At 35.7% G+C, this 25985-nt stretch overlaps 1 protein-coding gene across 20 annotated transcripts in view; it reads left to right on the forward strand.

Moving 5' to 3' along the window:
* The window catches only part of PPFIA2 (PPFI scaffold protein A2), a 478162-nt gene that overhangs the window by 151935 nt on the left and 300242 nt on the right, over positions 1–25985 (forward strand). For 4 of the 20 annotated variants that reach the window (XM_040491327.1, XM_040491328.1, XM_040491330.1 and 1 more), the window contains exon 1: positions 5169–5560. The exons of 15 other annotated variants lie outside the window; for them this stretch is intronic. In XM_040491327.1, the coding sequence (XP_040347261.1) occupies positions 5480–5560 (81 nt within the window). In that variant the 5' untranslated portion in view covers positions 5169–5479. Of the gene's footprint in view, positions 1–5167; positions 5561–25985 lie in introns of those variants that run through there. One more of the 20 variants, XM_040491326.1, reaches the window with a different exon arrangement.

Here is a 25985-nt window from a genome sequence, read left to right on the forward strand (position 1 = left end):
GAGGCATTACAAGTTTTGTTTTGTTTTGTTCGTTGTTTTTTAATTTGGATCTTCTAATGTAAGATCTCACTGCTGGAATTGATTATACCTGTTGGTGGAGTGTCTCATTGGCTTACTACAAACACAGTGAGTGTTTCCTTTCACTTCATTCACCTGCCCTTCATTTCTGTTCTAACCTGTAAAAGGTGTCTGGCACTTAATTGCTCTTCGATAAAAATTTTTTGAATAAATGCATGAATAAATGAATGAATGAACAAAACCTACCAACCTATGCACAAGCAGCTGTGACTCTCAGGAAGGAGACTCTGAGGCAGGGTGTAAAAGTAAACTTACAGTTTTGTCTGTGTACACAGGGTCATCTTTGCTCAATCTTGTAGAAGTCATGATATGAAGAGAAGGATGCAGATATATAGAGATGCATAAATATGACTACACATTTAGTAGATAGATATGATAGATAATCTAGCTGGCAATATGTACTTAACTAGCTTCCACATGCCATCCATATGGATCACTAGGATGTATTGCCCATCTGGACTGCAAATTTCACTCCATCTGGCATGACTTCTAGCTGAACGCTTGGCTAGAGAATTCTTTGTTATCCTATAGTGTTATGGTGTAAATTGTAGTGATATCTCTCTTCCTCGTCCTTGTCTTTCTCTCTCTCTTTCTCTCTCTCTCTCATTCCTATTTTTGTCCAGTATGGCATTTTTCCTCCTGAGCATTTATCAGAAACTAACAGCACATGAACAGCCCTTTCAGTGTATTTCTTTAATTCCCCAAAGTATTATCACTCTAGCAAATTTTTGAGCTTCTTATTCAATACCTGTAAATGAACAAAAAAAGGTGTATTGAATTGCTTGTATTGAAGTAGAATATACCAAACAGTTATTTGTTTAAAAGGTTACATTGAAGGGATATAAAAAAAGTGTGAGCTGAATCCTCCTGACAGTATATGGAATAGTAGACTCCAAAGTATGTTTTTGAACTTTTTATCAAATCAAGTTGATAGCATACATTTCATAAGGCTTTAAGAATAATTATTCTCAGAGGCCAAGAGGTGGATTCAATGACTTCTGGGAATCGTCTCTGTAAATCTATTAAAAACAGTGTCTGGCTTCAGGACTTTTATTTTACCCATTTTTAAGAAAGTGTAATTTAGTTATCCTTTTACTTTCTCATTTTCGATTTCCTTCTGTAAAAATTCAAGTGGTTGAGACAGCTAGAATTAAACTTTTCTGGAGTTTGTATTCATAATTTCTTTCTTTTGAGAAGAGATATATCTTGAGAGATTTTTGGGCGGTGGTCTGTGGGTAGCAATTAAAATGGACATCTTACCAGTACTTGATGTGGTTGGTAGACATGGCCCAGAAACTAATGAGTCCTGGCCTGAGCACAGTAAGTTTTGTTTCACATAGTAATATTGTACTATCTTTTACTTTCGAGTTAATACTTAAAATAGTGTTATTATAAATTGAACGCAATCAAACTAAGAATGAAGTTTTTGACAAGCCAAAAAAATCTTGGAAAGCTATTTGGAAAACTTAAGAAAGATGTCAAAATATACTAACCAAAAGTATGAAAATATGTGTCTACATTTTATATATTTTTTGAGATCAGAATGTTCTTACTTTACTTGATTTCATAGAAATGGGGTGTTGACCAGGTTAATAAGTCTCTTTATTAATTTCACTTGAGAAAAGTTTATATATGAGAAAACACGTCTAACACAGTTACCTCAGGTGCCCTGAAATGCTTTCAGTCATATTTCCCAAAACATTCCCTGTCATCTTGTATGTCTTCATGCATTGTTCCTTCTCTTCCTTCAACCTCCTGCCTTTGCCAAGGTCATTTTGATATATCCCTGTGTTAGATACTTTTCAAATGAACTCAGTTTCCTTTACATTAAGTCAGTCATTAGCACTTACTAAACTTCATGTCAGTTGTCTTGTTAGTTAATAACCTCTTAGTAATCGATGTCTCTCCCACCAAATTTAAAATTCCTTAATAAGGACAGAGACTGTATCTCTTATAATTGTGATGCTAGGGCCAAGAAATAGTACCAGACTTCTATAACCAAAATGGACAAGGCAAGGTTCTGTATCCTTTCAATTTTCAGATGTGGACACCACTTTCCCTGTTGGCTACCAAGCAGAGAAAGAAAGTTATCTTCAAATAAACATTCAGTACAATTATATACCATCATTATCATAAATAGCCTGCTTAGAAAACAAAAGTTTGGGGAGGCATGTATCTTTTGGCAATTTCTGCAACATTTAGAGTAAAGCACTGTATTTAAAATAATTATATATTTATACTGTTTCTCCTTCCAGCTTACTCAACATTAATTCTTTCTTCCCCTCCCCACACAAAAACTGTGAAAAAGAAAAACCTGTACCTTTCTTGGCCAAAAAGCTTCAGAATTCCTTGCTGAAATAGTTTGTTGGTTGAGGCAAATTCAGCAAATATATGAAATTATGCCGGGGATATGTAATATTATACCATGAATATTTGATTTACTGGCCTTCTAAATAATAATAAGAAATCTAGTGAATCATATGGTCTGTATTATATCAGAACCAATTTACAGGTAAGCATAAAACACACGGGTTTTATTTGCACCATAATAATCTGTTTGGCAAAAAAAAATAAATAAAAATTCCTTTAAAACCTGGGTTCACAAGAAGCTTCACATTTGTTTTCGAGACATTGTTTCCACTGATAGCTCTTTGAGGAGCAGACTTACCTGGCCCTGCCAACCATAAGAGGAAGTATCTCTGAGTGGGAAAAACTAAAATTTTTTACATACATAGCTAATTACCAAAGCTAGTATGCCTGTATACTTATTTTATTTAATTTGATAGTCACTTGAAAGAATCCCATGTAGCCTAAAAAATCAGAAGGGAAAAAAGAATATTTAAAAAATATAAGGTAGCTGCTTAAATAATCATGGAAAAGAAAGCACGATTTTTCTATTTAAATTGCAGTGGTAGAGTTATAGTTAAGATGACTAATAGTTTTAGTAACTAGGTAAATCATGCAGGAGGAAAAAAATCAGTTTTAAAAAATAATCATTTGTGTGCTCAAAGGAAAAAAAGGATGGGAACACATCAAAGGGAAATCGGAGCCGACCTGAAGGACTTCCCCGTAGCCAAATCTGGGACGATTTAAGCATCAAAATAAATTATATTGTATAATAACTCTATGTATAAAATAAATATCTCTGAGTTCATACTGGTAGAAGTAAATAGTTGAAAAAATAATTATAGATGAGGCAGATCTTCTTTACAGAAAAATTCCATTTAATACATATAAACACTACCCTCCCCCAGGATGTAAAGCTTAATTTTACCACTTTCTATCACCTCTTGGAGAATATACTAGACTTAGTGGCCAAGTTCCAAAGAATAGAGTATGGAAAAGAAAACATAGTAACTTTACAGTAGAGAAACCTGGCAAACACCACCTTACCAAGTGATGGTTAATATCACTAGTGATAGGTGGATATCACATACTCCCATGATGTTGTGATGAGGTCACTTCATCAATATATGATGAGGACACTTTACCTCTGTGGTATTCTTCCCTAAAACCCATAGCCCAATGCTAATCATTAGGGAAACATCAAATAAAGTTAATAAAAGCATCAAAGCAGGGTAGCCTGTGGGATACTTGGCCAGTAAATCTTAAGTCTTCCAAAGATTATCAAGATCATGAAAAACAAGGAAAAGCTGAGAAGGTGTCACAGGCCAGAGGAAACTCAGGAGACACGGAAACAAAATGAATGTGAAACCCTGGATGGGAACCAAGAACACAAAAGAGACATTAGTAGAATGACTAGTGAAACCATAGTAAAGTCTGGAGTTTATTTAATAATAATGTACCAATATCAGTTACTCAGTTTTGACAAATGTATCGGAGTAATACAAGATGTTAACAGAGAAATCCGTTGAGGGATGTATGGGAACTCTCTGTACTATCTCTGTAACTCTTCCATAAATGTAAGATTATTCTCAAATTAAACATTTGTTTAAAAATTGTCTTCTGGTTTATTTAGCAGTTTACCGAGCAAACAATTACCTACTTGCAGAATTTACCAGAATGTGGGGGTCCTATCTAAAGAATTGAGAATCATGTTTCTGCTTCCTCCTCATTGATATAAATTTGAATCATAGTTGGCAAATAAAAGCTACAAATGAATAAAAGTTTAAGTTTTGAGAGCCCATCACCATCATAGTTTGATAGTCTTCAGGTTCAAAGCAGGTGGTTCCTGGTTGTTAATTATATATAACTATGCCATCTTAGATACATTCACAAAGTCACCACTTTGGGCTCATTCTCATCTCTGTTCTCCTGAAGTCTCCACCTTTGAACCATGTGTAAATGGAGCATTTATTTTTACCTCTAAAAAGTGTAAAGTCATCTGAATATGGTCTTTTATACAGACTGAATAATCTGTGTTAAAAGACATAAAAAATGAACACGCTTTGCAGCACAGCCTATACAGTTTACAGTTAATGTTTTTGGATATTGACTTAAAAATCTTCATGTATCTAAAAGATAATTTTCTTTTTTTCTATATATGAGAGTTAAAGTTTTGATTTTTTAAAAACAAGTGTATTGTCCTTTTTTAGTTAACTTTGAAACTTAATGATTTTTGAGTTAAAATGGGAGAATTAGAGTAATGATTATGTTCATATTGTGATGTGCGTTAAGAGTTCAGAAAAGTAGAAATATTTAGTGCATTTTATTTGATAATACTCCTAGTATTTTATAGCTTTCCTGAATTGTATGTCTTGAGCCTTAATGTTCTAGCCAACTATAATATGCTTTGATCTCTAAACTTAAAAATATTCTTCCCTTTCAAAGAAAAGGATTTGTACAAAAGTCTAAAATCTCATTGAAAAGGCTGGGAGTAACAAAGAGATCTGGAAACATACAGAAATAAGAGTGATGGAACAATAATTTGTTGCTAAATACGGCTTTAAACAGCATACGAAACATGCTTCAGGTTAGTCAGAAGAGGTCCTCTGTATTACACTGTGCGCGCTTCCCTGAAATGAAACTGTATGTTATTGGTTAACCAGGATATTTAGCATAATCACTCTGCTAGACTGTGGTGGAGGGAGGTGATTATCACTGAGAACAGATGGGCAGGTCCACAGCACTGCCAGATTCTGCACAAGCTCCATTTATTGTTGGTTCTTGCTTTTCCCCTTCTGTGTTTTAATTTTTTAAAAAACATTGTACGTTCTAAAGAACTAGCTGCACAAAAGGTCGGTGGCTGATAACCTTTCAGCTTAGATTTCAAACGTAGGAGAAAGATTCAAAATGCTATCACTGTGTATCTATGAAGGATGGGGCAGATTTCATTTTACCCTCTAGCCTCCCTCAATGCATGCACGGATTTATCTGTACGCTAAGCTCTCTGCTCTGCATCTGTAGCTCCTTGTGGATTATATTGTCTCTGTGATCAGAAATGATTTTCTCGGATATGAACACCGTTTCTGGCTCCCCTAAAGTGCATCCTCCTAATGGGACCCGGTTTTACACTTTTCAAGTAAGTGTGTTTTAAATGGCTTCACTACTTAGGAAGTTAATGTATAGTCAAACTTTTAATAAAAGGAAATATAATCAAAGGAGAACTGCAAAGTGTGCAAGTGTTAAAGAGGATGTAAGAAATGGATAATGTGCATGTCAGTTTAATCTGTTTTTTAAATATGGAAATAGGATGGCATTAGAATTCTCTGTGAATTCAAGCAAAATAATAACAAACACTTAATTTTGTCAGGGATTTTAAAACTTGCTACTGTGTCATCCTTGAGGGTTTATGAGATGAGTCTCCTGATACTGTTATTTATGGCTATAATATGGTGAATATTAGAATTACTTCTCTTCTATATCACAGAGAGAATAGAAGTAAGAGACATATTATGGAACTTTGAAAACTATGTCCTCTGGGCTTAGAAAAATGTTTTCTATTTCATACACATAGCTCAACAGAATTTGTTAGTTAATTTTGTTACATGTGCAATATACAGGCAATCAGTAATATAGGAAGCTTACATACCATGTTTAGTATGCGTTACAATTTGAGATCAAGTAGAAACTCATTAAGATGGAAGCTTTTCTGTGTTATCAAGAAGTCAGAATGATTTATAATATAAATATAAGTGTGAGTAACAAAGCTGTTACCTACTAAATGTATTTCAGTTGCCTGTGAATAAATCAGTCATCAGTCTGGAAAATGGATAAGCCTAAACTAAATCAGATTCTTCCTCATTTTTGTCCTCAAACTGCATCTTTTAGTACTAAGGTTTACTTTGTAATTCAGTCATTTCATCATTACATGAAAAGAGAAAATGAACCTCTTCCCTCCATATATTTTACTTTATGGGAATATAAACAGCCTGACATTTAATTATTTTAGCTCTACAGTTACAGTGTTCTGAAAAAAATATATATAAAGACCTAGAGATTAATATGGGAGTCAGAATTCTTTTAAAAGAGGGCTCTGAATAAATGCACATCTGATTTGTTAATGTCTTTTGCCTTTGCAAACTATGAGCAGTAAATATAATTACTCCATCTCTCTCCCCGTTTTTATACTTCTATTTTTAATCCTGTTGCCTCTCCTGCTTTACACTGATGTCTACTGATAGTGCAAGTCTGTGCTGGTACAGAATATATTCACTTCCCAGTGGCGATCTGCTTATTGTGGCAGTGACTCAAAATGCAAGTGCCCTGGGGCTGTTCTGCAGAATTATTACTTTTTTTTTTCCTTTCCATACACTGAGATATAAACACTCTTTACAATATCCTGTAGCTGGCTCTTTGGGGCAGCTTTTGACATTAGGTATTCTACTTCAGTCTCTTAAAGTTTAAGGGTCAGTAAATTCCATATGCTCAGTCATGACACAAGCTTTTTACAATTCCTTCGGTAAAGATCTTGCTGACACCTTTCTTGGCAGATGATTTTCTTTGAAAACACACTGGAATGATTTTTAAACACTCATTTTGTTGTTGTTGATGTTATAACGATTCATGTACAAACTCTAGGAATTTGGACAAAATAGAAATGTTGACAAATAATGAACTCTATTTCACATTTTTAATTCATAAAGTGACATTTGATCCTGGCATTTATGGTAACAGGCAATGTGCACTTAACTTTTTGTTGCTATTCGTTTTTGTTTTTGGCAGAAGAGAAGGAAGAAAAAAAGATCATTTTTTAAAGCATAAACGTAAAGATTGATAAAAGCTGACTCTTTTTATTTTCAAAGGGCAGAATTAAACATGATTAGTTTTCTTCGTTATATGTATCAACCTATTTTAAGGCAATGTATTTTCTTTGGTTGACATATTGTTATAAGAGATGAGATGCAAGAGAAGTAACAGACCATTTCTGGGGAAAAACATGAAAATGATTAGTTAAATTTTCAAAAGTGGTTCTCATTATGGAATGGCATGCATAAGTGTGTTTCAGAAACGATTCTGCATCAAGGAGTTGAGATTTTAATGCTTACTTTCTTAAAATTATTTTAGCATAAGAGTTAGCATATGCAAAACATTTAAGATAGCTTAGCATGAATAATATTCAGTTTCAGTTCCATCTTCTCATTAAATGTTCAAACTGTTCTGTCATATTTGCTGAAACTGTACATTACCAAATTTTAAGAGTAAGATTTAAAATGTATTTGACCTGAACAGTTCAAAGGTAAAAAGCCAACAAATAAGCTAAAGGATATTAAGACTTTCTTTTTCATTGTATTTTAATTTAGTCAAATATATTCATACTTCTACATACACATGCAAATACTGTTTTTGTATAGACTATCTAACACTTAATTTAAATTAATTTCCTTATGTGTGAGATCTCAGTTCTATATTACTGTGAATATACGCGTATCTGTTTTTTTGTTTTTTTGTTTTTAATTCACAGGTGCTTTGATTCTGGATGATGCCAGAACTCAATTTGCACTATATATTTAGTGAATTGTTTATCCCCAAAAATCAAGTTCTGGAGTGTGGTTGCTTAGAATTCCTTTTGGTTGACAAAAATTAAGATTAAATGCTACCATAAGAAAAAATTGATTATAATGTTTGTGTGTATTAGAACTGCCAATTTATGGAGCTCAAATGTGTATAAGTGGGAAATCTTATTTAAAACAAATTTGAATGGATATATATATATGTATATATGTATGTGTGTGTGTATATATATTGTGTATATATGTGTGTGTGTATACACACACACACACACACACACACACACACACACTATACATAAGAATGCAGTAAATTCGCCCTAATTTTATGTCCATAACAATTATGTCCCAACGTGATTTCACATTTAGCTGTAGTGTTGCAAATAAAACAGTCTATATGCTTTATTAAATCTCTAGATCGGCTAATCATGACTTAAAGTGTGAATCCTCCCAGAGGTATTGGGGTCCAGCATGCTACCCCTCATTTTCTAGAGATAAACTGTCTTCACCTAGTGGTTTTCAGACTGTAACCACGCAGCCCTGAGACTTCATGAAAGTTTGTTAGTAGATGCCATAAACAGTAGGGAAGAAGAATACACTCTGAGGCTCTTAATGTTTCCCTATTCTGTATTTACCAGTTTTATTCGTTGGAGCTCTATGCAAGTTTTATGAACAGCAATAATAACAAACAGCATGGTGTTATCAAAAACAGAACAAAATAAAGGTTATGTACTACTTCCTCACATTAAAGGAATTTATTTCTGATGAGAGCAACTTTGTCTATTTAATCTGCAAGGAAGTTATTTCTGTTTAGAATACCTTTTTTTTACCATTTAATCCTAGCATTAATAACATCAACTGCCAGGACTGTGTATAAGAGTGACTGACTCTGTTGCCCCCTGGGACCCACAGAAAACAAAATATGGCCACATAGTAATCACCATTTTTATGTTTGAAATAAATACTTCATGTATCCTCCATCCTTAAAGGATAAAGTTCATCTCTCCAGCTTGGCATGAAAAGCTCTTCATGGTCTGGTGCACACGCAACATACTGCTAATTTACTTGGCTTTGCTCTCCCAGAATACTGTCTGTATACTTCTGCTGCCCACCTCTTCCATGAACCTGCCCACTGGGATTTTTTTTGTTTTGTTTTTTTTTCTTTTTACTTGAAGACTCATCTCAAATGCCACCTCTCCTGTGAAGCTTTTACTCATTCACCTCATTTCTGCAGGCTGTATTAAGTTGCTTCCTTCCCGTTGCTCCTTTGCCTGTGCGTACAATCATTGGAGCACTTATCACGCTTTGTCTTAATCCCCAAGAACATTTTATCAATCTGTGTCCCTAGACATGGATACTGCCAGTATCTCTGTTTCATAAGCTGGGGGCATATATTAGGAAGGTAAATGATAAAAATATGAAAAATTAAAACAATCAGCAACAAATTCTTTTTTTAATGATATAGGCAGCAGGTGAAGCATTACTGTTAAAATATCTAAAGTGTATATAAAGGTAAATTTAATAGTAAACTTTTGTGTACTGCTGTTCTTCAAAGTTCTTCAAAGTAGGTAATGGTTACATGAGTAATCAAGGAAAAATGTTAATTTTATTATTTTTAAGATGCATTTTTATGGCAGCTAGACAAAATCTCCTTGAGATTTTCTTCTTTCTATCTCTTTACCATTCCTTATTACTCAGGTTTTTTTTTTTTATATTTCATCAAGAGAGATTTAAAATTTCATTAGTATATAGATTTCCCATTCAGCAGATAGGATTAGCACCCAAAATAAACAGAATACTAAAAAGTAAGCTACTAATTTCAATTGCATGAAGAATTTTACTCAAAAGATTTACTGGTTTTTAGTGTGGCACACCATATCTTTGTTATTGAATGAGGTTGAGATAATTCTGGCTTTTTAGCAAAGAGCCAGATTTTTTTTTTTTAACATCTATTCTTTTGGTACTACCTAGGAGTCCACTGTTATTTTTCTGTTATTTGGAGCACATTGTAACTTCTTATTGTTGATGATTTTGAAATGCATTGAAAGTATCTAGTAGAACACTTGGCACATGCTATGTGTTAAAAACAACAACAACAACAACAACAACAACAACAACAAAACTGGGGCAGCAAGGTGGCTCAATCAGTTAACCATCCGACTTCAGCTCAGGTCTTGATCTCATGATTTGTGAGTTTGAGCCCCGCATCGGGCTCTGTGCTGACAACTGAGTGCCTGGAGCCTGTTTCGGATTCTGTCTCCCTTTCTTTTTGCCCCTCCCCAACTCACGCTCTGTTTCTCCGAGATAAATAAACATTAAATTTTTTTAAAAATAAATAAATAAATTAATTAATTAAAAAGAAATAAATAAATTAGCCCTATAGAGATAAGAAAGGCCCCATGGCTCCAGGGTTACATAGCAATACAGGCAGAGATCCCCAGCTAAATGAGAGAATTGCGCGGGCGCCTGGGTGGCGCAGTCGGTTGGGCGTCCGACTTCAGCCAGGTCACGATCTCGCGGTCCGTGAGTTCGAGCCCCGCGTCAGGCTCTGGGCTGATGGCTCAGAGCCTGGAGCCTGTTTCTGATTCTGTGTCTCCCTCTCTCTCTGCCCCTCCCCCGTTCATGCTCTGTCTCTCTCTGTCCCAAAAATAAATAAACGTTGAAAAAAAAATTAAAAAAAAATAAATGAGAGAATTGCATTTTTTCTCTATCATCCAGTTGTATGCAGTCATGATTACGAGTGGCAGGGATACATAAGAGGTGGAACAGATGGACTAGCATATTCAGAGGCACTTACTGGTGTGTGGGAAAGGCAGAGTTTAGTATAACAGGAACATAAACTGGAGATAAGAAATGGTTAAAAGTGAAGTGTGCAAACTCAAAAATTAAACATAAATTTGAATGTCATCCTCAGTGATCTTGGACTTGAGATTTAAGGATTTTCAGTGAGGATTGACAAGCTTGGAGTTGCTGTTTAGTTAGAATTTTGAACTGTGCCTTGGCTTGATGATAGGACTAGAGCAGAGAGAACAATTCAGTAGCTTTCAGAAAAATTCAGATGAATCTTTATGATTTCTCTGTGCTACAAATGAGAACAAACACTAAACTGATACTCAGAAAAACTGATGCACACAAAAGGATTTCAAATAGTTGTTAACAGTGTAGAGTAAATAATGTAGTTTCTGTCTGAAATCAAAGTTATGGGAACCCAGAAGTCCATGCCCTTTCCCTTATAGTCTGCTGCCTGTAGTGTTGATATTTAAATATATTAGCAAAAGTATTCCAAGCTACATAATTTCCAACCTCAGTGATCTATTTATTTATAAACATATAGAAATCTGCTCTACCACTAAAAACATTGTACTACAGTCTCATTGTGTGTGTGTGTGTGTGTGTGTGTGTGTGTGTGTGTGTGTTTAACTTAAGGTTTTCATTTAGTTACCCCTCCTCATTTTATCTTTACTGACACGACATTCTCCTATTGGAAAGGCATTTTTATAGTAACCAAACTATATCCTATACTATATCCTATTACTATATTAGTAAACTTATATCCTGAAATTGTACTGAATGACAAAAAGAGAAATCGGGAGGGAAAGCTCTCCTAAATACATGCCTGTATTAATTAAATAATACTCTGGACATCAGTGAGACCAACCAAGGGAATCAATGAATAGCCCTTGGAGCTTCATGTAGGAAATCATAATTCTTTAACCTGCAGAGGTTTCTGTTTATTGAAAATCTGGTGGACTATATGTTCTGTGAGTACCGCATCCTTCTTTTCACTGTTAAATCACTAACACCAAGCAGAGTGCTTGGCACACAGCCATGATTAGCAAATAATGTTGAATTGATTACCAAGTTGAAAGGAAGAATGTCTTGTCCTGCATCATGTAGGCATTACTGATAGCCCGATATAGAATGACCTTCCCCTAGGAACACATAAATGGTTCTAAGATTCCCAGGCTGATGTCCACAAATATATTTCACTTATACCTAGCTAAAATAGCTTCATTTTTCAGGTAGTGTCTGGAGGGGAGGGTAATTGGAAGTAGGGAAATGATTGAAGATGCTTCTGAGATAATCATTTCATGCACCAAGTGCAGTGCCAGGTGGTTAGTAAGGGCTCCATAACCAGCAGCAACAGTATCAGAAGCAGCAGAGATGGGGTCTGTGGACCACACTGGAGGTGGCAAGGATGAGCCAAAAGAAATTAAGCATGAGGGAAAAGCTATTAAGAGATACATTCTAAAGAATTTCACTTACTGAATATAGGACACAAAAGAGGACAAGGCAAGATTACCCCCAAAGTTTCTAATGAGGGAAAGAAGGATATGGAGGAGGAACAGCTTTGAAAAACAATATATTTAGTTCAGTTTTGGACAGATTGAGTAGACCAGTTAGAAACACAATTGTGCCTCTCAGGAGAGAGGTCTGAGTAGTAGATGTAAATGTGGGAGGCATCTGCTTACAGAGTAGAGAACACTATGGAAATGGATGAAATGACTTTGGCAACGAATGAGGTGAAGGGGGCAGATGGGACATGAAATCCTTGGACATATTGACCTACTCAGAAGTATCATTATGGGTATATGTACTTGGTTTATTTCATAAACATATTTGGAAGCCTTCTCTTTATCACTCCTCCTTGAATATCACCCCTGAATCTAATTTAAAAAAAAAAGAAAGTAAGAAAAAGAAGAGAAATGAAAGCAAATTAGCCCTATAGAGATAAGAAAGACCCCGTGGCTCCAGGGTTGCATAGCAATTCAGGCAGAGGTCTCCAGCTAAATGAGAGACTCTTGAGGTTTTTCTCTGTCAAGTTAGATGTTCCTGCCTCTTTATGTGTGTGTTTGCTTTATTTTGTGAATGCGTTTTGGAAGCTAAAATTCTCTTTCAACCCCCTCCTTGAATATCATTCCTGAACCTTAATTCTTACACTTGTGTAAAGTAATTGACGTATATCTGTTATACCGCTTATGATACTGTGTGTAGTTTTTCACTTAGCTCTCTCTAAGACTGGTCTGTGAACTCCTGGAAGCATAAAATGTATTTTACTTAGCTACTTACAGTTGTTCATTGACACTTAGCCTAATGTCTGTTAAACAGAGGTTGTCTGTATTTTTTGAATGAATGAATGAATTCATGTTTAAGTTGGAGACCGCCTAAAATTAATTCTTCTCTATTAATTCATGAAATCATTAAACACACCTTGTTGAGTATCTCCATTATGCCATACTTTTACAATGGTGAGCAAAACACCTGGTTTCTGCACTTAAAAATCTTAGAGTTTCCTCAAGGAAAGTTATCCAAAAAGTCACGGTAGAACATTATTTGGTTCTCTGGAGTAGACAACCAAAATGCTTTGACTTTAAAGGTACGTATAAAGATAGCTTTATCATAACTTGGAAATTTAAATTAAATAATTCTGTCTCCAAATCCACTTTTAATTCTAGTTCATGGTTAACTTTTCTACTGTTACCATAATGGTAACAGTAAAATTCCATAATAGTTAAGATTGTGTCCTTTGGAATTAAACACAGGATTGAAAACCAAGTTCTGCCATTTATGGGAGTGTGGCTATGAGCAAGAAGAATCATTTCTGTATTTTTGCTTCCCTTAACTATTTATTGTAAAAGAGTAAGTCATGAGGTCATCATTAATGCTAAGTAAATTATTTATGAAATCGTGTAAAGTATTTCCTTCTAATAAACATGGCCCTCAATCAAGATTAGCTATTGTTGTTTTTAAGGATTAATGAACTTTCCAACTAAAAGCATAATTTATTTTACAAGTTATATTTTTTCTTTTGGTTTATTTTAAATTTAGAAAAAATTAATGCTAAGAGAGCAGATTTTACCACTTTATGTACAGGAGCTTATTAAAATATATTAAACTTTTCAAGATCTTAATTTTATATAAAATAGTTTTGTGCCTATAGAATTTATACTTTTGGAGCATTGATACTACATATCCTTTTGAAAATGTACTTGGATTCCTTTTTATAAATGCATTTTTTATTATCACTTATTATCATCTAAAGTTTTGCACACATGCAAATGCAAATTTAAAATCACCGGTTTGTGAAATTGGCTAATGTAGTATAAAATTCAAAATATCTAAAAATTCTTAGAGAGTATCTCACTTTGTATGTTGGGTGCTCCATATACTATGTAAAGATCTAAAGTAGTTTATGCTACTAGGAGCCAGCAAAATTAAATCTTATTGGCAGCAGAAGCATCTGAGAATTGCTGAGCATCTCACAAATAATGAGGCATTTTAACAGTACTAAAAGGTGTGTAATGTGTTTAAATAATTTCACAAAATGATGTGTTCAATCACAAAGCAGAGTTGGCAAAGTTAAATGGAAAGCTGAACGATGTCATTAAGAAGAAATTATTGTAACCTAGTTCCTGTTGCTTAAATATTCACAGTTTCAATTATGTTGGTGGAAAAAAAAATACAGAAGATTCATAGAAAACAGAATTACACTTAGTTTTTCTCTACCAGGTACATTCAATGCAAAAGTGACAGCTCTGAACTACAGTGTCATTTTACACTGTTATATAGTATACTGTTTCCCTTTATTTGTTTTTCTTATTTAGCATAGCATTAATCTGTTTTCTAAAATTATCCATCTTTGAAGTTATGATAGGCCTATAGAAAGCCACGTGTGTATTTTGATTCATGTTAAAAGAGGAAACCTTGTTTGAAATCCTAAAATATATGTTATTGTAAAATATTATATATTTATTATATTTGAAGAATTATACATTATCATTGTTAAGCTACATTATTTGTTTAATAGCATTTTCTTTAGACATTAAAATAGTTAATGCATAAAGAACCAAATCATTCGGGGCGCCTGGGTGGCTCAGTTGGTTGAGTGTCCAATTTTGGCTCAGGGCATGATCTCACGGTTTGTGAGTTAGAGCCCCGCGTCGGATTCTGTGTCTCCCTCTTTCTCTGCCCCTCCCCTGCTGGTGCTCTTTCTCTTTCTGTTTCTCAAAAATGAATAAATGTAAAAAAATATTTTTAAAAAAGCACCAAATCATTCAACACACCTTGTTGAGTATCCCCATTATGCCAGACTTTTACAATGGTGAACAAAACACCTGGTTTCTGCACTTAAAAATCTTAGAGTCTCTTCAAGGAAAGTTATCCAAAAGTCATGGTAGAACAGTATTTGGTTCTCAGAGTAGACAGACAAAAATGACAGAAGTTATAATTAAGGAATAATTTATTTTTGTATAGATTTTAAAATACAGTTAAGGTCTGTTGAAGTGCTCCTTCTGGGAGTCAACATGCACAAATATAAAACAGGTGTAAGTACAGAATTCTTTTTATTAATATTATTATTGAAGTATCAAATATTTGAAAGAAATACTTTGTTTCTCAAGAATATAATTACTTCCCAGGGCATCTGGGTGGCTGAGTTGGTTAAGCGTCCAACTTCGGCTCAGGTTATGATCTCTCAGCTCATGAGTTCGAACCTCGTGTTGGGCTCTGTGCTGACAGCTCAGAGCCTGGAGCCTGCTTCTGATTCTGTGTCTCCCTCTCTCTCTGCCCCTCCACCATGCACTCTCTCTTTCTCTCTCTCCCCCCCCCTCAAAAATTAATAAACATTAAAAAAATTTTTTTAAAGAATATAATTACTTCCTGTTGCCAGTGCATATTCTTTCTGGGAATTGACATTGGAATTTTGGATATTATGTTATTGACTACAGTTTATTTTATCCTTCCTCTCTTGTGGATCAGTGTTAAAGATCCTTAGAATTGTTATAGCGATTCTCAAGCTTCGGAATATGTAACTATCCAAAATGCAGGCTACCAAGTGCCACCCCCAGAGATGATTCAGAAAATCTGCTAAGGGCCAAAGAATTTTCATTTTAAATAGAATTCCAAGTGATGTCTGTTCAGAAATGTCACAAATTGGGAAACAGTGGACAGGAGGTGGAGAATTTTTTAGCACTGTGAGAGTTACTTTCTGTTTGAAGTACAGCTGATGAATAGGTGGAATACCCATAAGGCCTTGCTCCAGTTTTCAATACAGTTGACCCTCAAACAATGTAGGAGTTGGGGCACTGACACCCTGAACAATAGAAAATTTCTGTATAGCTTTTAATTCCCCAAAAACTTAACTACTAATAGCTTACGGTTGACCAGAAGCCTTACCAATAAGTTAATTGGCTTATGTTTTATGTGTTGTATATATCATATACTCTATTCGTACAATAAAGTAAGCTAGAGAAAATAAAATGTTATTCGGAAAATCACAAGGAAGAGGAAATACATTTATATTACCGTACTGAAAAAATCTGAATCAGTGCAGTTCAAACCCATGTTGTTCGAGGGACAGCTATAATTATTCTGTTTTAGAAAGACATGCTTTTGATTTGTTGTGATGAAGTCCTTTAGTTAATGCTTTTCATGTTTCAATTTTTAACTCCAATTGATGTATGGATTTTGAGGATTCCAAACTACTGCCAAGAGAACCTGATTAAATCAAGGACGAGTGCTCAAGAGTGGTGAACTTTAGCTTATCTTTCCTTTAGGGCCTGTGTTGGTCACAGAATTTCCAAATTCAGACTTCATATGTTGCCATGTCAAGAAAAATATTTGTTTGTTTTTAATTATTTATTTATCTGTCACCTAGAAACTGTGTAGGATTAAACAAAATCTTTGAATTTTTCACTGGTTACAATATAAAAAACAACCAGTTCCTTTTTAAAAATCCTGAGTTTAGGGGCGCCTGGGTGTCTCAGTCGGTTAAGCAACCGACCGGCTCAGGTCATGATCTCGCGGTTTGTGAGTTCGAGCCCCGCGTCGGGCTCTGTGCTGACAGCTCAGAGCCTGGAGCCTGCTTCTGATTCTGTGTCTCCCTCTCTCTGCCCCTTCCCCGCTCATGCTCTGTCTCTCTCTGTCTGTCAAAGATGATTAAACGTTAAAAATTTTTTTTCTTTAAATCATGAGTTTAAAATAGAACTTGATTAAAATAATAAGTGTTCGTTAGAAGAGGGGTGTTAGGTGGTTGCTCTACCCGGCCTACACGATTCTCAGTTATCAAGAATAATCCCTCCTTGTGTGTTTAGCCATTATCTTTATGCCTTCAGCTAAATCTCAATTTTAAGGCTTACAGAATGGCACTTAATTTTCATAAAATATCTGCCCTTATACCAGGTTATATTTGCAACTTCAAAATCATGGGTTCATAAGAAAATTGTGATTTTAAAACCCTCACGAAGAAAGTTAACTGTTTAGTTGTAAATTCACTAATTCTTTGTCTGCAGAATTTTTTTTAAGTGTGTTTACTTATTTTGAGAAGACAGACAGCACGAGTGGGAGAGGGGCAGAGAGACAGGAAGAGAGAATCACAAGCAGGATGGGTGCTGCTAGCATAAGGCCTGATGTGAGGCTCCAAGCCATGAGATCATGACTGAGCCAAAACCAAGAGTCGGATGCTCACCAACTGAGCCACCAAGGTGCCCCTCCAGATTTTTTTTTTAATTTAGTTTCAATGAGAAGAAAATTGACAATATTACTCTAATTTTGTAAAATAACAGCTATTAAATATATTTTACCTAATATAGAAACAATTGTTTTAAAATACCTGAATTATCAGTGTTGACTAATGTCTCCATCTCATGCACTTTGTGCTGTATTTAAGAGGGACAGTGGTCACTATGCAGACATTTTTAATCTATCAGGGTCAGCCCAGAGCACATAATATTTTCTGAGAATCATGTATGGTTGAAGGAGTGTTAAGATTTGGAATCAGATCAACATATATCCTTCCTTACTGCCTATGTGACTTTGGGCCAATTATTGGATTACTCTGAATTTTAGTCTTCTCACTTTAAAATGAAAATAATTAAACCTGTATCCCTAGAATTTTAGGAAGCTAAGAAATGATGCAAAGGAATTTTATGAATATTAGAAATGAGTATACTGCTAAGTACATGGTAGGCCCTTTTATAATAAAAATGATGATGATAGTGATAATACTAATATTAGTAATACCTGATTTGTCTTCTGACTTCCTGATAACCTCCAATGATTCTCACCACCTGCTACTCATGCCTTTGTATGCCTTTGTGGAGAACTCTCCTTCATTAAACTAGAACTGACGCTGTGTGAATAATACAGGGTTCAAGTGACAGTGTGTGCCTTCTGAAATGAGATCGTGAGGCATTGCAGCCTGTACTTTGTGCCCTTGGAATTGCTCACAAGCCAGTTGCCATGCTGTGGGGGTGCTCAGCAGCCCTGTCAGAATGGCCCCACATGGGGAGCTGCTGGGGGGGGGGCCCCCCCCCCCCCCCCCGCCAATTGCCAGCATTAACTTCCCAATCATGTGAATGAACCATTTTGGAAGTGTATCCTCTAGTAGTTAAGACTTCAGATGACTGTTGCCCCAACCAACCTCTGACTGCAGCCTCAGAAGAGGCCCGGGGTAGAACTATCCAACTGAGCCATTCCCAAATTCCTGACGACTCATGAAAACAATGACGGATGATAAATAATCGCTGCTTTTCAGCTACTAAATGTTAGAATTTGTTGTGCAACAATAGGTAACTAACACAATAACAAAGGTCAAAAGACAATGTTGTCATCTCTAAGCAAGTTGATGGTAATGTATTCTGTCCAGATATATTTCATTATCTCTAATAGAGCCTTCCTAGCCAAACTGACTTGCTCTTTCTCCACCTAATTTATCTTTGCTCCCCACTTTACTTCTCAGTGCATCTACTTCATGAATATATAAATCTTACAGCATCAGTATCTTTCACATTAAACTTATTTTATGCACTTTTCTTCCTGAAAGTCTTTTCTAAGATATTTACACAGTACCCTTAGAAGTTGCTTGTTAGCAGGTAACTTAACTTCTTTTATTCTTTTAAAAGAATGTATGTATGTATGCTCTCTGGTATTTTCCAATGGCTTTTTTTTAGTAGAAAAAGCAGGTGATTGAAGGTTATGTCTACTTGCTAATACTGTGCATAGGAAAGGAGTCTTCTTTTTAAATTTCTTACTTTTTTTTTACTTTTTTTAATGTTTATTTATTTTTGAGAGAGAGAGAGACAGAGTAAGAGCAGGGAAGGGGTAGAGAGAAAGGGAGACATAGAATCAGAAGCAGGCTCCAAGCTCTGAGCTGTCAGCACAGAGCCCAACACGGGGCTCGAAACCATGAGCTGCAAGATCGTGACATGAGCCGAATGACATCTGACGCTTTACCAACTGAGTCATGCAGGCACTCCAGGAGCCTTTTTTTTAAATTGAAGTATAGTTGAAAAATATTACGTTAGTAATATTGTACAATGTAGTTGACATAGTGTGCAATAGGTGTACAGCATAGTGATTTGATAACTGTACATTGTTATGCTCACCACAAGTTAACTACCATCTTTCAACATAAAATGCTATTACAGTACCATTGACTATATTCTTTGTGCTGTGCCTTTTTAAAAAAAAAATGTTTATTTATTTATTTTGGGGGAGGGGGGGGGGGGGGGGGAGGGGCAGAAAGAGACAGAATCCCTCAAACTCAAACCATGAGGTCATGACCTGAGCTGAAACCAAGAATCAGTGTTTAACTGACTGAGCCACCCAGGCACCCCGTCTATGCTGTCCCTCTTATCCCCGTGACATATTCATTCCAAAACTGCAAGCCTATAACTTCCACTCTGTTCACCCATTTTGCTGAATACCCTTTTCCCTCCACCCTTCTCTCCTCTGGCAACCATCAGTTTGTTCTCTGCATTTATGGGTCTGTTTCTGCTTTTGTTTGTTTGCTAATTAGGACAGGAGCCTTTTATATGGGAAATAACCAATCCAAAGAGAAAATTTAGAAGAAAAAAAAAGTAAAAGAAGTAACTCCTTATGTGTTTTTTTATTTTTTATATTTTAAGACCAAATACACTAATGTTTAACTTCCTTAGGTAAAATACCATTATGTATTGAAAGAATTTGAATCCCTATTGAGTAAATCTATAGATCAGAATAGCCTATTTAGTGATGCATTTTATTATCCTGACCAACAAAATTCAAAATAACAATTCTCATATTTGACTTATGATAATGTTTATGTGAAATTATAGTATCTTCAGCTGTATTTCAAAACTATTCCTGCCAAGTCTGGATTAAAAAAAAAAAAAACAAATGACTGCTCTAAAAGTATTTTAAATAGTTTTGGATAAATTGCCAATACCCTCTCGTCAAAAAATAAATGGGCAGGGAATAGTTCCAGAGAATATGTATCAGATGAAAGCATAGCAGTAAAATGGACTTTAGGACATGTTTTCAAAGGAATATTTTCTAAAATGTGAGATTTATCACCTAAGAATTTTCAAAATCTTTACTTTAGCAAAAGTACTTCAGCTTTTATAAAATATGTATGTATGTATATGTGTGTTTGTGTGTATATATATGTATATATACACAATATGTGTATATGTGGCATACACCTGCGTGTATATGTCTATGCACACACACACTTGTGACATTTATATGATATTGACAGGAGAGATTTATTTACTTGTGTCTTTGATACTGTTGGAAGCTTACACAAACTCATTGTAAACCTATGATTATTAATAAACAAAATAAAACTATGCACCAGCCTCAAGAAAAATAGTAAAATATGGAAACTAGACCTTATCTAAGGGGTTAGTAAAGGCCGTTATATTAGATAGGATTAGTTAGGATTAGTTTGAATTGCATATTTTAAAAATCTCAAGGGGTGCCTGGGTGGCTCAGTCGTTAAACATCTAACTTCGGCTCAGGTTATGATCTCACAGTTTGTGAATTCGAGTCCCCACATCGGATGAGTTCAAGTCTCACCTCGGGTAAGCACGAGCCCTGCTCTAGGTGAGCCCCGCTTCTGTCTGTCTCTGTCTCTCTCTGTGTCTCTCTTCTCACTCACTTGCGCCCTCTTTCTCTAGGGGAAAAAAAAATCTCAAAACAGCACTGCTAAAACAAGAGATAAGTTCTTTCTTTTCCCACATAAAAGACTACTGGACACCAGTGGTCCACATCCCATTGCAAGGGACGCCGGCACAACCATGTGGATTGTGCCTTTGCCTGGAAAGCCCTTCATTCTCCTCCTCCTATCACCATCTGTCACCACTATTTACCTTCAAACCTCAGATCTAAAGTCATCTTTTCAGGCGAGCTATGGCAGACACTGTACTTGCCTCCAAATATCAATTTCTTTCTTTTTTATTACAAGACTCCTAATTCTTAATTAGGCACATTTCACATGGCCGCACCATCCTCTCCTACAGCTAGGTATGGCTTTATGACTAAGTTTTCACCCACTGATGTTTGGGAACAGGTTGTACAAAACTTCTAGAAAGCTCTTTAAAAGAGATGGAAGGCACTATTCCCTACTTCACTCCTTCTTGCTGATTTGAATGCAAACTGATTGCTGGAGCTCAAGCAACCATCTTCAACGATGAGGCAGAAGCACATACTTAAATTGGGAAGAAACCAAAAAAGGAGTATAGGCTTCTGGCTACTTGGACTTCCCATAAATAGCCTTGGGCCACATATATCCAGTAGGTTTTTTTCTATGAGGGAGCAGTAAACTTCTCTCTTGTTTCTGTCACTTTTATTTTGTGATTTTTATATGCAACTGAACATTAGCTTCACTTATATAACAGTCTTTGTTTGCGCATTAGGTAAGGTCAGATTTCTCTATTTTCATAGGTTTATAGCACCATATTCTTTTCTTTCATACTAGTTATGTCACTATATAATTATACATTTCTATAAATTGGCTTTCTTTCTTTTTCAGTGTAGACTCCAGACAGCAGGGCCCAGTATACTTGTGCTTACTTTTATTCACTGAAGCCTGTCATAGTGCTGATCACAAAGTTAATATTCCATAGATATCTGCTCAATAAAGAATGATCACAGGGTCAATATGTATGAGCTGAGGTTGATAAGCTTAAGTGGGACTTTAAATTTCTATGAAATACGGTGAATAATGATTATGTGTCAGGCCCACGTTTGCACTGGTTGTATGGCCAGTGGTTGTAATGGATTTGTAACTATCTACTTTGTCATAAGAATTAACTGGTGGGGGCGCCTGGATGGCTCAGTTGGTTAAGCACCTGACTTCAACTTAGGTCATGATCTCACAATCTGTGAGTTCAAGCCCCGCATCAGGCTCTGTGATGACAGCTCAGAGCCTGGAGCCTGCTTCAGACATGTGTCTCCCTCTCTCTCTGCCTCTCCCCTGCTCATGCTCTGTCTCTCTCTCTCACTCTCATAAATAAACATTAAAAAAATTTTTTTTAAATTAATTGGTGAAAGGAGCGGTATGAGAAATACTGTCTATTTTGGTGGATGAAATTCACTGATGTCATCATATTGTGATAAAATTCAGTTTCCAGCTGTCTTAATTACATTTGTCTTTACTTTCAGGAATTATTTCCATTGTGGAGATGGGGGTATTAAAAAGTAATTATTGGGGCACCTGGGTAGCTCAGTTGGTTGGGCATCTGACCCTTGATTTCAGCACAGGTCATGATCCCAGAGTCGTGGGATTGAGCCCGGCATTTGGCTCCACACTGAGTGTGGAGCCTGCTTAAGATTCTCCCTCTTCCTCTCCCTCTCCCTCTCCCTCTGCCCCTCTCCCCTACTTGTGCTCTATTTTTCAAAAAAATAAAAGTAATTATTAAGTGTATGGTCATAAATTACATCAAGTGTGTATGTCACAGATAAAAATTTACCAATTTTAAGATCAGTGATCTCAAAAATAGTGCATTTTTAAATTTAAATTTAGAGGGCATCCTTTGGAAATTATTACTCTTCAACCTCCTATAAACTTTGAAAAAATTTTAATAACTATATAACTAACTATAACTATATATATGTTTTTTGCTTCATAATAGAATAATCTGCCAGTTTTCAGAACCAAAGGAAACATCAGTTTACTTAACATTCAAATTACTTTTTAAATTTTTTTTTTTCAACGTTTATTTATTTTTGGGACAGAGAGAGACAGAGCATGAACAGGGGAGGGGCAGAGAGAGAGGGAGACACAGAATCGGAAACAGGCTCCAGGCTCTGAGCCATCAGCCCAGAGCCTGACGTGGGGCTCGAACTCACGGACCGCGATATCGTGACCTGGCTGAAATCGGACGCCTAACCGACTGCGCCACCCAGGCGCCCCTCAAATTACTTTTAATAAAATTACCTGAAAGTAGGAGAAGATATCAAAATCTTTTTGTTTGCATGTCATCTAACCTCAGGTAACACAAAGCCTTACCATAGCAAACAATTAATCTTGGGAAACGTGAGAGCAGTGTAAACTATAAAAGAATCAATCAAATTAGGACTGTGTTTCTATAAAGGAACATGTGACTCATTGAATGCAAGCCCTCTCAGGAGAGCGGAGGTTTATTTTTTTAAGAAAAACAAAAAGTCTGTAAGGACACCATGGTGCCTTCAGGTAGAAATGCAGATGCACATATTTTGTTCATGGGCACTGGAAAGTCAAAGGGTATTCTAGGGATCATATTACTATAGAGGTAATTGACGGGTTGTGCAATGTGTTATCACTGCATTCGTTTAGTGTTAATTGAAGGATGCGAACTTTTGTGCCTGGGAAGCTGAACACAGTGACATAGGAGTAAGAATCACCTGCTCTAATTCTGACTATTTTCTGTTTAGTAGGATTTTTGTAAGCTCTTTTTGTTTTTAAATACAAGGAATTTCAAAATCCTGATGGGGCTTCTGAAACATCAAGAAAAAAGTCAAGAATGGTTCATTTAGCGTTAATCTTAGATATATTAAAACTCTTTAAAAACTGATCATCCATCACTATTACACAGAATATTATGTTATCTAGAATTCTCCATTAATTCCCTAATTAAAACAAAAATATATTAGCAAGCAATCCATCAACAGATGGTAAGGCGTGGCATGGAACCTTCTGGCTGCACAGAAGTAGATGATAAAAGAGGAAATGTGAGTTATTTTTCCTGGGTGTCTACAGAAAATGGATATGCAGCCCATGATCACTATTTTTGTATTGTGATATTAGAAATTGTAACATTAAATGTGCAATGGAATACCATCTGTCTAGTTGCAAGCCAAAATCATGATCACAGATCTGACATATTAAGTAAAGCTCTAATGAGAGAGTGAAAGTCAGAGGTACAATTCCTACTGAGAATGTTTATAGCCTGGAACGGTATACAGATGGATTATTTTCCTTTTGTTATGATATTAGAGTGCTTTTAAGGCAGCATTATTGACCGCTTTGAGATCTTGGGGTCAACCAAAGCGTCTTTAACACCCGTAATAGATATTCCAAAAATAATATAATATAGTTAAGGGTGATACTTAATTGCTATTCTGCAGGAGTGTTTTAAATAGCGGTTTTGGAGCTCCTAGTAGCATCAGGGATTGAAGCCCTGCTGCTCTTTTTTGTCTTCCTTCAGGGGGTTATACGTTCTTAGCTGCAAAGAAAGATTTGTGATTGGACTGTCAGACCACACACAGGATCAGAATCACCAGATGAAAGCTCTGAAATCAGAGGCAGAGAGAGGAACGCGGGGTTCAAGTTTATCAGAAAGGACCTAGAAATAGCGATCACGTGGAGAACCTAAGTATTGACTCTGCCTTTTCTCCTTTGAGGATGCAGTCTCACTAATGTGTAATGTGGTTCAAGAATCTGAATGGCTGTCTGTAAATACCTGTTAGATGGACATGCATGGATTGTTAGCATTCCAGAATGGTGACATAACACACGCGTTGTCAGTAGCAAAGAATTGGCTATTTTCTCACTACTACAGAGAATGTGGTAGCAGTTGTGTACCTACCCTTTAGGAGATCAGTGGATAAGGAGAAGACAGGCCAAGATATGCTACTGCTTTGTGTGGTACCCCCTCTTTTCTTAAGGTTGGTGACCGTCACCATATTGATTAGGAACTTGTTACACATATCTCTGTGCTGTTCCTTCCCACCAATCTGCAGCACAATCTAAAAATCTGATAGTCATATATGACATTTGGAGCATGACATTTCATTTAAACTTATTATTAGCTTAATTAATTAATCAATCTCATTGCCTTCTCATGATACCAACTAAACAATATTAGTTCTTGTTACATATTGCATTGGTAATTTTAAATATAGGTTATGAATTTTTATTAATTTTTCTTTACATATTTTCTTTACATATGATATGTTAGTAATTCACACTATTTAACAACAAAAAATAGACATTTCTAGAAAAATAGCCTTAGTGAGCATCATGTTTTTTTATATGGTCATAATTATTATAACTCTAAGAAAACTCTTATTTTGTTCTATTTTATAAATTAACCTAGAGTAAAATTGACTTTTTTTGGTATAAGTTTCTATGAACTATAACGCATATATAGATTGCATGCAACCACTACCACAACCCAAACATGGAACAGTTCTGTCACACCAAAAATTCCCTCCTGCTATCACTGTGTCATCACACTACCCCCTGCCCACTATCCCCTGGCAACTTGATCCGTTCTCCATCACTATAATTTTACTTTTATCTTTTCAAGTGTCATGTAAATGGAATCATATATAATCTAACCTCAGGACACTACCTGCTATCACTCAACCTAATACCTTTGGAGAGCCATCTAAGTTGTTGTATGTATTAATACCATGAATGCTTTTAAAAGCTTCTTATACACAGTTCCAAATAAATGTTTCTTTTTCCTGTGTAAATATACCATGGACCAAATTAAAAATTTGGTATTTTTTACTAGGAACAGCAAATCTTAAACTACAAGGCCCCCCAAAAGTAATTTGATCTCTATTACAATAATGTGGGGAAAAGATTTTATATTAAAACACACACACACACACACACACACACACACACACACACACACACACATTTGCTAGAGGTTTTATCAAGAGAGCATTTTTTTTTTCAACGTTTATTTATTTTTGGGACAGAGAGAGACAGAGCATGAACAGGGGAGGGGCAGAGAGAGGGAG

This window comes from Herpailurus yagouaroundi, unplaced genomic scaffold, assembly GCF_014898765.1.
Source record: "Herpailurus yagouaroundi ecotype Mexico unplaced genomic scaffold, PumYag 182, whole genome shotgun sequence".
Lineage (NCBI taxonomy): Eukaryota > Metazoa > Chordata > Mammalia > Carnivora > Felidae > Herpailurus > Herpailurus yagouaroundi.